Source organism: Quercus lobata, chromosome 9 (assembly GCF_001633185.2).
Source record: "Quercus lobata isolate SW786 chromosome 9, ValleyOak3.0 Primary Assembly, whole genome shotgun sequence".
NCBI lineage: Eukaryota > Viridiplantae > Streptophyta > Magnoliopsida > Fagales > Fagaceae > Quercus > Quercus lobata.
In genome coordinates, this window is record NC_044912.1 from 12,659,888 (window position 1) to 12,675,604 (window position 15,717).

Genomic DNA, 15,717 nt, shown 5'->3' on the forward strand with positions numbered 1-15,717 from the left:
CATGTTCTGCACAAGATTGTCCAAATCTTAATGACTTTGTTAGCTGCTAGGGGATGCAGGGAATTTGGGTAATTATGGCCTAGCTTCCATCTATTCAAATGTGAATCCTTGTTTGAAAATTCCGACAGCACGTAGAACAACTTTGAAGCCATATGGAAAAAATTGACAAGCATTAAAGTTACAACAAGTATCATAATCTTCAGCAAGCAAACATGCATGCGTACACAATGTTAATGGAGCATTATGCAAAACTGATTTCGTCAGTGTTCAACTCTTGATTGAATTAATTATTGGAATATCAACTTCAATTGAGACTTGAGTTGAGAGCACATTCATTCATCAAAAGGAAAATGCTTTTTCCATGGATCACCAATTTCTTGTTTCATCTCCCAAACAGAAAATTAGCTATAAGTCTGTAACAGCATTGAAAACATTTTCCATTGATCGATGTCAAATCAAAGCCGCTAAAATAGAAATATATAGCATTCCAATTTCCAAAACAACACCCACAAAACATGAAAAGATAAACTCAGCCACCTTCAGCTACTGTACATAAGGACCTCTCTTCCAACCGTGCAGTCAAAAAAGATATAATTCATCGTTACCGACAATTATTTCTTATTTTTTTTTCTTCTTTTGATTACTTATGATTCAATCCAACTCTTCTAAGATCTAGCAAATCACACAAGCATTTGGATCCTCCTCTGCGCTTCTAACATAGTGATATGTCATATAAGGACTATAGGGCATAACATAGGCCTTTTGTTCCTCCTTAGCATCTTTCTTTTTATCATCCTTCTTTGGCTCTTCTTTCTTAGGCTCTTCTTTCTTCTTCTCTTCTTTTGCTGGTCCAACAGAGACTATATCTGTGTAGCAAAGCTTCCTCAACTTGTTCACTACATCAACTGGATCTATATCACCGGTCACGGTCAACTTCTTGTCCTTCATGTCCATGGAGATTGAATCAACCCCTATCAAATTACAAGACAAAAAACACTCAAATTTGTCAGCTTTTCATGGTTTAAGATCTGGGTTTTCTTTCTTAAATTTAAAAAAGAAAAAAGAAAAAAAAAAAAAAAAAGAGTCTCTTTGAATTGATAGGGTAAAGTAGGAAACAAATGAAATTTGAACATCTATTTTTCATAAAAGATAAAAAGTCTCTTTTCTTTTTATCCACTTTCTCAACTTGTTTGCCAAACAAGTGGTTACACTTATAGTAGAGTTACAAGAAGGTAAATTTCAGTACCTGAAAGACCAGAGACTGCCTTCATAGCCTTCTGCTTTGATTTGTTAGTGTCATCTAATCCCAATTTCACAATCACTTTCTGTCACAAAAACAGGATAAGAATCTATTAAAATTTATGTCAAAACCTTAATTAAAACGAAAATTAAGACCAGACCCATCAAAAGATTAGACTTCGAATCTCTAAAAAAAGACAAAGAAATCAAAATTATAGGAAACCCAATAGAGTAATCGAGAGTGGTTTATATGCTTGTGAGTGAAAAGAAAGAGAAAAGTTTGGAGCAAAGTGAGATTCTGAATTTTTCTGACCTTCATTTTGGCTAAAAGTTTAGGAGATGCAAAGGTCCGTCAGAAAAGGATTGCAAGACAAAGCTCTAATTGAAAGAAGAATATTACAGAATAAGAAGAGAGAAGTTTTTTGCACTTGAGGTAGGAGCGCTTGCTTGGACCTATTTATACTAAAATTTAGATTAGGAGGAAAGACGTAGGCTGCTGACCGTGAGTCAACGAAGTCAAGACATGGTCATGAAATTCATGTGCAAGCTACAGCAGTCTAAAAGGAAAACATTTTTTAAGCTTTTTTTTTTTTTTTTTTTCAAGACTCTTGTTTAATACTTATATCAGAATTCAGAAGTTTAAAAAGATTTTTATTTTTATATATTTTTTTGTTTGGATTTAGATTTGGATAATTAAATGGTTAGGGAATATTTAAACCCTCATATACATAAATTTAAAAAAACAAGAGTAAGTTACTAGTTAAATTATAAAAATCTTGGCAAAAGTTTAAAGGAAATGAGAAATGTATGTACATTTGGAAACAGTTTATTTAACTTTTTGTTGAAATTTTTTTTTTTTTTTCTGAAAATGTGCTAAAATATATTTTTACCTTAAAAAAATTGGAAAAAAGTGAAAAAAATACTAGAAAAAAGTGAAATTTTAAAAAGCTGTACATAAAAGCAAAAACTAGAATCTTAAGCTTATAAGCTGATGCCAAACTCACCTTATACAGACTATAAAAGTATATAATAAAATACAGTATACTAATAACTTTTAATTCATTTTTTAAGGGATAAAATCAATATTTTATATCAATTTATTAGAGAAATGAACTTTTTTTTTTCAATTTTTGGGTAGGAAATAGGAATGTTTTTTTTTTTTTTTTAGAGAGAGAATGCATTTAAGGGAATAGAATAGAAAGAAAGATTTTTTGTATTTACTCAATTTCTTCATGCTAAACTACCATGCAATACGCATGATTGGACCCAAAAAAAGCACACACAAGGATATATGAAAGAACAAAGTTTTTCTCCAAATTGGACTGGTGGAATCTCCTCTAATCTATTACAAGTGTGACTCATAAAATCATTTATATGTATAATTTAAACAAGTTACATGACTCATAAATAGGTCATAGGGCTAAAAATACATTTGAATAGTCTTATTAATCGCCACGTAATGAGTTACAGGAATTTTCATCCTAGCAAATTGTTGGTAAACTTTTTTCCTATATGAATATCCCTTAAAAATGCTTCTCATTGCCTTCATTTCCCTTGAAAAAGTATACATGGTATAATTTTTCATTGCTCCTCTTCAAGCGTGGTATTAATTACATATTTTACCTTATTATTACATTCTACACTTTTATTTAGGACATTTGCCCCATTTTTTATGATTCTATAATTAAAAAAATAGGTGGGAGATCTGAATCATAGTTCTCCTAAATAAGCCGTATATGACACTAAGATTAAAAAAAAAAAAAAATCTTAGCATTTATGACATATACTCTAGTTTATAGTACAATAAATACTTCAATTTTAGATTAGTTTCTACCATTCAAACCAATGTGAAATTACCACCAGCTAGTGTGGCGTAGTGGTTGCCCCCTTCTTGATGGCTATGCTAGGTACGGGTTCGAGTCCTCATACCCCACAGGTGTGGGGTTTGGACTTTGGTTTCTAAAAAAAAAACAAAGCACAAGGGTGGAGTCCAAGTCGCGGACACCATTATGTGCTGGTGGTACCCACAGGCGATGTATCTGTGGGGTGTAGTCGGTTGTGATAACACATGTGAGCCACCCCTTTCGATTCTAAAAAAAAAAAAAAACCAATGTGAAATTTTTTATTATAAAAAAATCACTTTTTACTCCAAACTATAAGAGTATTTGTAATATTTATCACAATCTATAAAATCATGCACTCAGACATTCTGATTCGAAATTAATTTATTCACTGATCTTAATACTAATTTGGATCATATGGTGGGGGCATTGTAAATTTCGATATAGATTACACAAATTTCCCAATTGTTGGTGGTTTTCAACTTCCAAATTAAAGACACCGTTAAAACTTTTTCGCTTTAGCTTTTCAAAGCTAAAAAGTTTGCGCGTTCACATTCCACCTTCGAGGAAGTAACCAATCTCGCAATTATGTCAGGTGGGACAACACGAAGATTGCTCTCCCTACCTGTGTCTATCGAATCTTCGTCCTTATACCGCGTGTAAAGCTGAAAGTCCAGTCAACGGGAAGAAATGTAGAACTTTTAAATTTGGCTGGTATTTTGTCATAATGCAACTATGCATATTCCCACTGTTTTTTTTTTACTTGATTGGAACATTGGCCTCTTGATTTTATAGTGGGATTGATCCAAAAAGATATAAATTTTATAAAGGGTGTTTGCACATGGGATGAATGTGGTAATAATAGATCTCTCTTATTTTTTTCTTTTGATCCCACCTTTGTAAGGAGTAAGGACTAGTCCCTCCAGCTTAGATTCTTTGGAGATTTGCCCTGTCCAATCACAGTGTGTTATTGTCACTAAATATGGTCATATTTTTTCTTTATAACAAATGAAAATATAAAAAAAAATACCCACAGTTCATTCTCCCCCATCAATATCTTTATCCAAAATTGGTGTGTACTAACATGTTTAGCTTAAGTTATAAGTTGGATTATGGGTTCTATTCAATTCAATTGGTAAAATTTATTGTCATTGAATAAAAATATGAGATTTAAACTCGACATATACTAACAATTACTTAATGTCTTAAACTAATGATAAAGAAGAAGAAATATAAATTAAATTCTTTCTTATAATAAAAAGCAATTAAGTGAGCTTATACTCTCTCTCTTTCTCAAAATATAAATTTTAGCTATGTCAAACAAACATTGAAAAAGATACTTTGTTTTTTCGAAGAAAGGGTGGGAAGGGAGATAGAGATTAGAGACAACGGAGTCTTCGAGAAGTAGCCTACATGACAAGTTGTCTCCATCCTTAGGTGATTACTACTAAGTGCACAAGAATCTATCATAATAAGTTAGGGAACTGAATGGTCCGAGCAATCACGGAAATGTTTTCAATTTTCATCAAGCTTTTCCATTTTTTCCCCGGAAACATGTTACTAATAAGATTGAAGTTCATTCAATTTTTCTGGGAAAAAATATTCTCTACCTCAGTCCCTCTTCTTCCCCATTAAGCAAGAGATAATTTCAAGGAAAGTCCCTTTAACGGTATTTAGCCAGCGAATTTGATCACAGTTTCGCCCATTTCACACATGGCCAATGTAAATTTCATCGGAAGCTACCGAGCTTCTTTCTTTGAATATAATTGGTCAAGAAAAATGATGGTGTTGTACAAATATGAAATATGGCAGAGCCTAGGATTCAAACCTATAATAGTGAATGATAATAAAACAAACACAACACTATTTGTTACCGTGAAAGAAATTGTCACCGTAAAAACACCCCCAAACACATCCTAGAGTCTTTCTCACGAAATGACATGACAAGAAAACCTCATCTCTTCTACCTATCACATATGCGGCTGGGAGGATTTATATTTACCGCACTACAAAGAATCTATGGGCGATTCTCAAAAATAAATAAATAAATAAATATAAAAAGATATATGGGTTATTAGATGGGTATAAAGTAAGTATAAACTATAAACTATGAAGTAGGCATAAGCTCAGGTCTTAATTTGAAGTGGTCACGGCACTATTTGTTAGGTCCCAGGCGGCACCCCACGCTATCCCGCAATTGTCAAGGAGTACAAAGCCAACTTGGTGTCCTCTGTATTTATTTATTTTAGAATATGGCAAATTGCTTTCCGCAAGAGTTGCAGTCTGAGCACGTGCTTAGTTTTAGACACGCGTTCGCGTTGTATCCTTCAGCAAATAGTGACTTAAATTGGATTTTAACACCAAATCAATATGACTCCACTGAATCGCACCCCTTTCAAATACAAGGCTTAATTATCCCCACCCACCCTGCTTGCCTCAAAAAAAAAAAAAAGAAAAAGAAAAAAGAGAGAGAGAGATGAAGGAACTTGAATAGTGGGCTACTACAACGTGGGCAATTTGGAACGCAAGGAACAGAGCTCAGTTTGAAAAGCTTCAGACACAACCTCAAAACGATTTTGGATGACTCCATAGCTCTATTGACTTCATATCACACACTCACAGCCACTCAAGAAAACATATGATGGGGAGACAAGGGGTCCACGGTTTTATGAGGTGTACATGTTCTTCCACTGGTATGTGGAAAAGTTAGCATGAGTCAAGTGTTTCCATTTCCTTTTTACTGTGTGTACAAAGGATATTACAATTAATAAAATATTTCTATCAGTTATCTCAAAAAAAAAAAAAAAAGAATATTCCCAGTAATCTTTGCCACTCTTTATCGTGCTCGGTCTATGGTATTTTGACATCGTGATTCATGGCAACTGATTTCTTAAGAGAAAGACTAGGTAGTTCAACATCTACAAATGGGCTATATTCCCTAATAATATTCTGTTCCTTTGTCAGGTGCTATTTGACGTTTGTGGGACGGTTTTATGTTTTGTGTAACAGATAAACGTAAAATTTTTAGACATGGCAAAACGGGTCAGACCCGATTGATCTGATGTGTTTGATCCGTAATTCGATTGACTCATTTAAAAATGACACGTTTTGACTCGCGACTCATTTTTTACCAACGACCTGAACCCGACCCGATCCGACCCGCCGGTCCATTTTGCCACGTCTACTAACGTTGAGTAGATTGAGATTGAGGTGTAATTTTTATAAAATATTTACTTATTCTTCTTTACTTAATATGTGTACTCCATTATAGTTTGTTATTTTTTACTTGCCACCTTCATTTTCTCTTCCTACTTTAAATAGATCGAAGATTATACCAAGATTAGTTTCTAGAAAGCTGGAACAAAAGTTACACTAAATTTGGGTATCAAGTCAAGTGTTTAGTGGTAATTGGTAACAATATCACTAGTGAGAATCTAATCACAATTAAGGAACTCATAAACAATTGACAAATTACATCTATTTCAAAAAAAATACAGGTCAACTCGACCTGACTCAACCCGAGACCCGATTGACCCACAAACCCGATTGACCCGACCCGATCCGCCCATTTTATAAAATATTTACTTATTCTTCTTTACTTAATATGTGTACTCCATTATAGTTTGTTATTTTTTACTTGCCACCTTCATTTTCTCTTCCTACTTTAAATAGATCGAAGATTATACCAAGATTAGTTTCTAGAAAGCTGGAACAAAAGTTACACTAAATTTGGGTATCAAGTCAAGTGTTTAGTGGTAATTGGTAACAATATCACTAGTGAGAATCTAATCACAATTAAGGAACTCATAAACAATTGACAAATTACATCTATTTCAAAAAAAATACAGGTCAACTCGACCTGACTCAACCCGAGACCCGATTGACCCACAAACCCGATTGACCCGACCCGATCCGCCCATTTTATAAAATATTTACTTATTCTTCTTTACTTAATATGTGTACTCCATTATAGTTTGTTATTTTTTACTTGCCACCTTCATTTTCTCTTCCTACTTTAAATAGATCGAAGATTATACCAAGATTAGTTTCTAGAAAGCTGGAACAAAAGTTACACTAAATTTGGGTATCAAGTCAAGTGTTTAGTGGTAATTGGTAACAATATCACTAGTGAGAATCTAATCACAATTAAGGAACTCATAAACAATTGACAAATTACATCTATTTCAAAAAAAATACAGGTCAACTCGACCTGACTCAACCCGAGACCCGATTGACCCACAAACCCGATTGACCCGACCTGATCCGCCCATTTTGCCATGTCTAAAAATTTCCCTCGCATGGGACAGAATCTCACAGAGTTAATGGGAATATATAACATTTTTTTCCCATGATAGTGATAGACTTTATATATCTCCATTACACATTATTCTGCATTACGTGGAATAGAAAATTATACACACCTAAAACATTAATTTAGTGTATTCTAAGAGTTCTAAATACTCACGTTAACAAAATACATTTTTTTTTTTTTGAGAAACAAAATAAATTACATTCTTCTATATGTTCTAAGAGTTCATGGATGAAATCATGAAAGTAAACTAGTTTTTTATTTTGTCCTTGCAGAAAAGTAAAAGTAGTTTAACATGTAGCCTCAAGCTAATTATTATATCCTTTAACCTTGCCAGCATTAAAATTATTTGATGGACAAAAGAATGATGAAAAAGAACAAAGATATAAGTATATAGCCATATAATAAGGTTTTATTAAGGGAAGGGTGTTTTTGCAGTCATGCGTTGTTAACTAGAACATAAAAAATTTGAGAACCACACGACACAAGTCTACAGACCTATTTACACCCAACGGACCAGAAAATGCCATCTGGACAAGACAGAGGACTATGTAGTCCTCCAGTGGTACGGAGGTAAATAATATTTGGGCAAGCACTGTTTGGCGTATTGAGAGAACTAAGAAGAAAGATTAATTAAAGCTTGAATCAATGGCTGTTTCCAAAAAAAAAAAAAAAAAGCTTGAATCAATGGCCGGTCACTTTTGAGATTAGTCCTTCTCAACGTTACATTTATTTATTTTTAATAATAACGTTACATTTATTCAATGCACTTTAACATATTACTACATTTCCCTAATAACATTGAAGTTTTTAATATGTTGCTAACAACTTTGTAGCTCAAAAGGTAGGTACTTATTGAATTTCTAATAGAAATATTCAAGATTTAAATCTCTTCCACTTTATTATATCTATTGAATTAGAAAAAAAAAGGTTCTTAAATTCATCCCTAACTTTCAAGTTTATCAAATAGGTTATCCCAACCACCATCACAATTGATCCACTCTATCCACCACCATCAAAGATTCGTCGCTCATTAACCAATTAATCGTAGCTACCACTATCATAAGTCCAACATTCACAAAATTAATCATCACTTTAAGCATCACTCGTTTATGATTGTCATACTTGCCACCACCTTAAGCAAGCTCAACATAATATCCAGCAAAGCTCAATTGTAAATTTGGAGGTTAGTCAGTTGTTTCAATGGATTGATTGATCAATAGTGGGTGGAAAGTTCCCAGGTGAAAATGACAGTTTTAAGTTGTTGGGATATCAAATCCTAAACCAACTCAACCCATGAACATCCATAGCCGATATATTGCAGTTTCCTACCATGGCAAACCATAAAACTTTGTGTCTCTAATTGAGTAGTTGTCAAATTTATGGATTGTATTAGAATCCTATTTTGATTTGGTAACCTATTTGGGATTTAAAAGAAAAGTTAACTTGGTTTACTCTTTTGGATTTTGATGTGAAAGGAAGGTTTACACCTAAGCTTAAGGCCTCCCATTAAAAAAAGTCCCAAATTTTATTATATTAATTGATTAAAAAAAATAAGTGAGATATACACTATTTTTTTCTCATTTTTAAGTATGCCCCAAGCTACTAGGCCAATAAAAACTCAACCCAATTAAAACTTTAAAAATGTTTTTAAAAAATGTTGCAAAAGTGCCAAATCATCATAGATCATCTCTACTTTGGAAATTTTGATTAAAGTATTATCTTTGAATTTTCTTAATAGACTATATTGAAGCCAATCATGTTGCCTGAGGTTTCCTACCCAAAAAAATAAATAAATTAATTAAACTTTGATTATTTTCAAATTATTAGAACATCGTAAATTTGTAATGATTACTAGCCAAAAATAAAAATAAAAAGGAGAAAAAAATTATATATAAATTAATTTGCATCTACATTACAACTTCAAAACAATAAGACAGAACAGTTTGGAGACTTATATAGAACAGTTGGAGCCTTATTTGTCTGATGTCGACGGGAATCCCTCAATTCCGGCAAGCATGATCCTTATTCTGTAATTTTAAAGGGATTTGCTACGTAGCCTACAAATTGACAAAGAGGCAGTTGAACATAAAAAATAGGAGTAGGATTTGGGTTAAGACTTGAGACCCTTCTACTTGCCGAAGCCAAAGGTACGTTGTCTTTTTGGGTCTCCAGCATTTGGAGCTCTTTTCTTAAATACTCCGTTACTGTTTTTGTCTGCAGTTTCGCAATGGAGGGAAGCATTCATGAATCCAGCAGTGAACATGTTGTCCGGTGTTGATCTTCATCGAACATATCATGCCTTCTGCATTGAAGTATGTATGTTTCTTTGAAAATTATGAATGGTTAGCCTACCATAAGTTCTGCGTTAACAACATTTTTTATATTACTTTTACAACAAATTTTAAATGGTAGGTTATTATTGAAAATGCCAATTTTACCCAACCTTGCCTTGCCCGCCCCTCCCTGCTTCGACCTACCCAGGTCTTTCCTACCCCACATAGGTGGTGGGGGTGAGATTTTAGCCCCCACTATGAGGCGAGGTAAGGATGGATTTAGACATTTTAGCCCACCCCAACCCATACCCACCTCGCCATTATTGATAAGGACTATAATTGTGAATTTTCATAGCCTAAATTCCAACTATTTAAACAAATAAATCAATACAAACTTATTTAAATGCATGAATATTAAGATTTTTGCTTTTGTTGTAATATTGTCTTGTTAAACATTTGGATAATATTATTGCTAAAAATTAGTTTAATTTGATGAGATAAATTTAGTTGTAATTTCAAGTATATTTATATTAATGAAATAAGTTTTGTTAAAAAAAATTAAAATATTTATAAGGCAAATTAACATGAAGTAGAATTTTACAGAGCGGGGTGGAGCCCTACGAAGCCCAAAGGGCAGGGAAGTTTTTTCCATCATATGTGGCGAGACAATGATGGAGTAAGACAAAACCATGCGGGGTAAGAGTGAAGATCCCAACCTTCAGCCCTGCCCTTCCCCATTGCCATCCCTAGTTGTTACTTGTTTTAATATGCATCCATCATTGAAATTATTTTTTTGTCCACTAACAAGTAATAACCTGTCATTAGAATTTGTTGTGAAAATATTGTGGATATAACATTTCTTTTAATGTTAATACTATATATTTGAACCAATTATAAAATGAATCCATCAATTAGAAAAAAAAAGTAGAAAAATATCACAAAATTACAAGGTAATTAGTATCATGTTAAAGTTTGTTTTGAAACTATATAAACAAATTGCACTTTATAATATGTGCTTGTATTCATTGCCAAAAAAATTAAGAAAAATGTTTTGATACCCCTTGCATTTTGGTGTAATGGCACTTGCACTCTACAATTTTTCATTTTAGTCAATTTAATTCATAAATTTTACATGTGTCAAATTGCTATTTTTGTTAGCTCGCCGTTTAATAAACTAACTTCCTACTCATATCATATGACATGCATGTGGACAAAAAAATTGCCAAAAGTGCATTGGAGCCGAAGTCATATATATGTTTAGATTAAAATTTATTGAAAAACTATTTCAATAATCATTTTAAAAAATGAATTTTTAAATGAAACGCATAAACGTGAATCTAATAAGAAAATGGAAGAAAATAACGGTTATGAATTTTATATCAAAACCCAAATTGAATTTCTCGTATTTTCATCCTAGAATTGCAAGTGAAGCTAGCAAAAACTAATCAAAGGGTGTTTTAGAAGAATAATAGAATCCCCAATCACACCTAGATTGCACAGAGCAATGATTCCTCCAAATTCTACTCCAAAAATCCAAAAATTTCACATGTTTCAGCCTATAAATCAGGTTCAAGAAAACCACCAAAATTTGAGAAACATAAGATCCCTAATCACGCCCAATTTAGGGGATTTCAAAGGCTTGAGAATCGAAAAGCTTCAAGGAGAAAGTGAGACTGTTGTGGCCATTAGGGATCAACAACTTGTGTGGGTATGGTCCATATTAACTGATACTTTATTCAACAAACTGAAGCTAAAATTTGAAGCTTTTCGATTATATGTTGTGAAATAATAATTTTCAGTTGAAACTCTAATCTCTTATTACATGCACCGTAATGTTAGCTTTTCGCATGAACACCAGAATATTAAATAAGGGTTAGAAAAATATGAGACTAATTAATAGAACCAGTAAAATAAGTTTGATAGATGAGAGGAAACTTGTCGATAAAAGCTGGCTCCTGCAACCTTCCTCAAGATTTAATGGCAAGTTTTGGTTGTGTGCACTCACAAACCAAAACTTTGAACTCGTGTCAACTGTCAATGCCCAAAAGAATGAAAGACTTTTTTTTGCTGAAGAATGAAGGGACTTTTTTTTTTTTTTAGAAACTGAATGAAGGGACTTGTGATAGATAAAAATAGAGTGGGATTTTTTTTCTGGATTGATATTCGTTTAATTTTAGAACGGGAAAATACCTTTTTTTTATATAAGTTCACTTAATTAAAACTTTAAGGGAGAAGTTGACAGAAATAACTACATTTTGTACATATTTGTCCTTCTTGATTGCCTTGTCTCCAACAATTATATAAGATATAGGTCCGTTTGGATAGAACTTATTTTTACTGAAACTGAAAACTAAAAACACTGTAACAAAATAATTTTTAAATGCCTAAATAGTGTCGTGGGATCCATGAACAGTGCGTAAACAGTGCCATTTGTCTCTTGCACAGTGAATCCATGTGATGTTATTGTTCACACGCTGGAAAAAAAAAAAAAAAAAAAAAAAAAAAAAAAAAGCAGCGCAGATCAACGCAAACGTGTTTGGATTCACGCTCACATGAAGGAAACTGCCATGAATTGGGGATTGCTGAAGCATAAAGGGAAGTGCTCATTTTACATGATTGCATAAGGGAAAAATGTAAAAATCGTGGGCCAAAAGGGTTAAGCGGATAGTGGGGTAAGGTGAGTCTATTTCTTTATGTTCATTTGCTAGTCACCTTGTGTCTAAATAAGGGGCAATACTTAGGTAGTCTAGAGCATCTCCAATAAATTAGTCAAAGTCGTTTTTTGGAGAGCAAACTCAAAAAATCAACTCCAACAGATTTTCTAAATGCAAAACTTTTTCAATTTTTTTTTTAAAGTTGTTACAGTAGTTCTATTGATCTAGAGAATTTTGTAGTAACTCCAAATCATTATTTTATCTTAAAAAACATACCCAGCCATGTAAAAAACTATTCTTTTTTTCTCATCCAATCTCTTTTCCTTCTCTATTGTTTTCTCTTGGTTTCCTCTTTCCTCCCTTTCTCTTTCTTCCTCACGAGAACTTTCTCTCTTCTTTATCTCAATGGCTAAAAAACGCAAAACACAATCCAAACACAAAAACAATTTTTCTCATAAACCAAATGAAATCAAAACAATAAAAGAAAATAATAATAAAAAGAGAAAAGAGAGAGACCCATCTAGTAATTTTTGTTCTCCACCAGCTCTCTCTCTCTCTCTCTCACAAATGAGATTTTTCATATTATGAACTTTGGTCTATGATGGTCTGTGGAGTTGTAAAATTATGCAAGAGGTATATGGTGAGAAATTAACTATGTACTGTCAAGAGTACAAGAAGTAGAAAAACAAGAACAAAAGTGAAGTCAGAGAGAGGAGAAAGAGAAAGAGATGGGTGTTTTGGAGTGAAGTAGAAAAACAAAAACAAAAGTGGAAAAAAAAAAGTGAAAATAGAGATAGGAGTAGGTATACGTGTGTGGAGAAGAGAAAACAAGAGAGGGAAAAAAAAAAAGAAAAAAAAGAAGAAGAAATGTATGGATGAAAAAAAAAGAGAGAGAAAAAGGAAAAATAAATAAAATATAACAAATCAAATTTGAGAAATGCTACCACAATATTTTCACAATATTTCACAATAAATTTTAAGTGATAGATTGTTATTAGTTAATATTGGTGAGTAAAAAAATAATTTCTATAGGGACTCAATTCGTAACGACCCAAAATGATACTAGATTCGCACGTAAAAGGACCAAAACAATATTATTTGTAGAGCGTGGGTTTGAAAGGCTAGGCTTTGGTCATCGGATAGTGGTTAGTCATGGTATTTATACAGAATTAAACCGTGTTCGCTCGAGGAGTATTTCTCCTTGAGGCGGTCTGGGAGGCTCTGGTTCTTGGCCTTTTTTCCCAGCCCCTTCTTTGGCGCATCAACCTTCACATTATATCGCCCTTCTTTGTTGATCCTAGCCCTCCACTTGTTGATTAGGCAGGTGCCTACTTAAGTACCCGTCCCATCAGTTGCCTCCCCTTACTTTTTGTTAGTTGCGATGATCGAAGTCACCCTGTTCAGGCGTCTTCTCTCATTAATATGGTTAATACGTTTGCGGGCGCATTTAAGGCGAAGGGGATGTATTTACCTTGTACCAGTTCCGCACCGTACCCCTACGTGGGTCCCATTCTACTCGCTTTTTCTTTAGGGGGCTTTCTGGGGGTAGCTTTCAACGAGACGTTGCTCTTCCCTTTGAATTCTTGGAATGCCGAGGACAGGGTCGTCCTCGGCCGTGCCCCCGACATTTCAGCCTTTCCCTATTTGTTCTTAGCAAATACCTTCCTCGACGCAGGCCCTGAGCCCTAGTAGAGCGTGGGCCGGATCACAAGTTCTCTGACCTCACAATTTCAATAGTGGGTTTAAATTAAAACTAATAACAACTTACCACATATAATTTTTTTAAAAAGTATTGCAAAAATGTTGTAAACATTATACTTCTCATTAAAATTAGATAATCTTACAACTCACTATATCATTGTAATAAATGCTCAATGATATTTGTTATAATAAAAAAAAAAATTTAAACAAAACATTATTGAAAAATTTTAAAAATGTTGTAAATATTACACTTCTCATTAAAATTAAATAATCTTACAACTCACTATATCATTGTAACAAATGCTCAATGATATTTGTTATAAAAAAAAAAAATTATTGGAAAATTTAAAAATATTACTGTTGGAAGATTAAAAAATATAGATGTTAAGAATTTAAAAAAATATAACCATTATAAATGAAGGAATAAAGATTAAAAAAAGAAAAAATAAATAATGAAGAAATAATATTTAATGAGACAGAGAAAAAATTAAAGAATTTGTTGAAAAGTGTATTTGAAAAAGTAATTTGATAAAAGGTAAAAATTATTATTTATTCTTCAAACAGTACAAAAATTTTAAGAGACTGCTAAAGATACTTTGAGAAAAATGCTCCAAGCACTCCTAAAGTGGATGGGTCCTATACATGGGCCCTACCCACTTTGTGCCTAGAGCAGTACCCTATGACTACTAAGTTTTTCCCTTAAATGAGACCAGCTGTCGTTATTTTCCAAATTTGAAAAAAAAAATTTCAACGCAAGGATTTAATGGATTATTTTTTCCAAATCGTATATCATACAGAATAGTTCTCAATCACAAGATAGATGTATGTTTTTTTTTGTCATTTATAGTTCTATCAACCCCGGCCCTATATCAATTGCAAAAACACAACAATCATTCAGCCTGCAAGACACCAGCCTGACAAGTTGCTAAATTCTTTTGCTTGTTAATGTAGGAATGTGTTATTCATGTTTCAACAGAACACCAAGGAAGTGTTCAGATGTATTGGTAAAGAAAAGAACATAGCCTGATGCTATAATATTCGCTTCTTTTTTACTCAACAACAAATCATATAGCTTCCAATTTTGTACAATTGTGCCCAAAAGAAAAGGTCACCATGTAACAACAAAGAAACTAATTACATATAATATATGTATGTAAGGAAAAAAAAAAAAAAAAAAACCCTTTCTCTAGCAGAGGAGCCGGGAAAATTTAGTTCGGTTAGTGACGATCAAACACAGGGACTTGGGCCAAGCCCACTGAATAGGCTCAATGAGTAGGACCAAAACTTGTATACCTATTCAGATGGATGTCACAATTCAACAACAGTTGGACCAAAGTTCCAGCTCAAAGTTGAAAAAAAGAAAAAAAAAAAAAAAGTCTTGGAGAAATTTCATAAGTATTTTCACCTGTCAAATCCGCATTCAAGTTTCAATGCATGGCATGTACATGGATTTAGATCGGTGCTATACCATTCACATTCACCATTCTTCCTACACAATTTTTTTTTTTACTATTTTTAATTTTTAGTTTTAATTTTTTTACTATTTTTTTTTAAAATTAAGCGTTGAAATTGAAAGTTGCTTAGTTACTTTTTTTTAACTCTCAATCTTAATCTTTGATAGGTATTGCATCAGTGATATTGCACCTGATCTCAATCCGCCTTCAAATTGGGATTATAAAACCATTAGGACATCCTCA

At 33.0% G+C, this 15,717-nt stretch overlaps 1 protein-coding gene across 1 annotated transcript; it reads right to left on the bottom strand.

The window, feature by feature from the left end:
* Window positions 1-335: 335 nt before the first annotated feature.
* On the bottom strand, window positions 336-1,685 carry LOC115958857 (heavy metal-associated isoprenylated plant protein 39-like). Its single transcript, XM_031077106.1, has 3 exons — window positions 1,553-1,685; window positions 1,247-1,325; window positions 336-971 (listed from the first exon to the last, which is right to left on the bottom strand). Exons 1-3 carry the CDS (start codon window positions 1,556-1,558, stop codon window positions 673-675), a joined length of 384 nt encoding a protein of 127 aa, XP_030932966.1. The 5' UTR covers window positions 1,559-1,685; the 3' UTR covers window positions 336-672.
* Window positions 1,686-15,717: the final 14,032 nt, after the last annotated feature.

Bases quoted from the DNA above. Each gene is read 5' to 3' on its own strand.
- LOC115958857 (XM_031077106.1), bottom strand. The intron at 972-1,246 runs GTACTGAAATTT...GTAATTTGATAG, and splicing joins GGCAGTCTCTGGTCTTTCAG to GGGTTGATTCAATCTCCATG.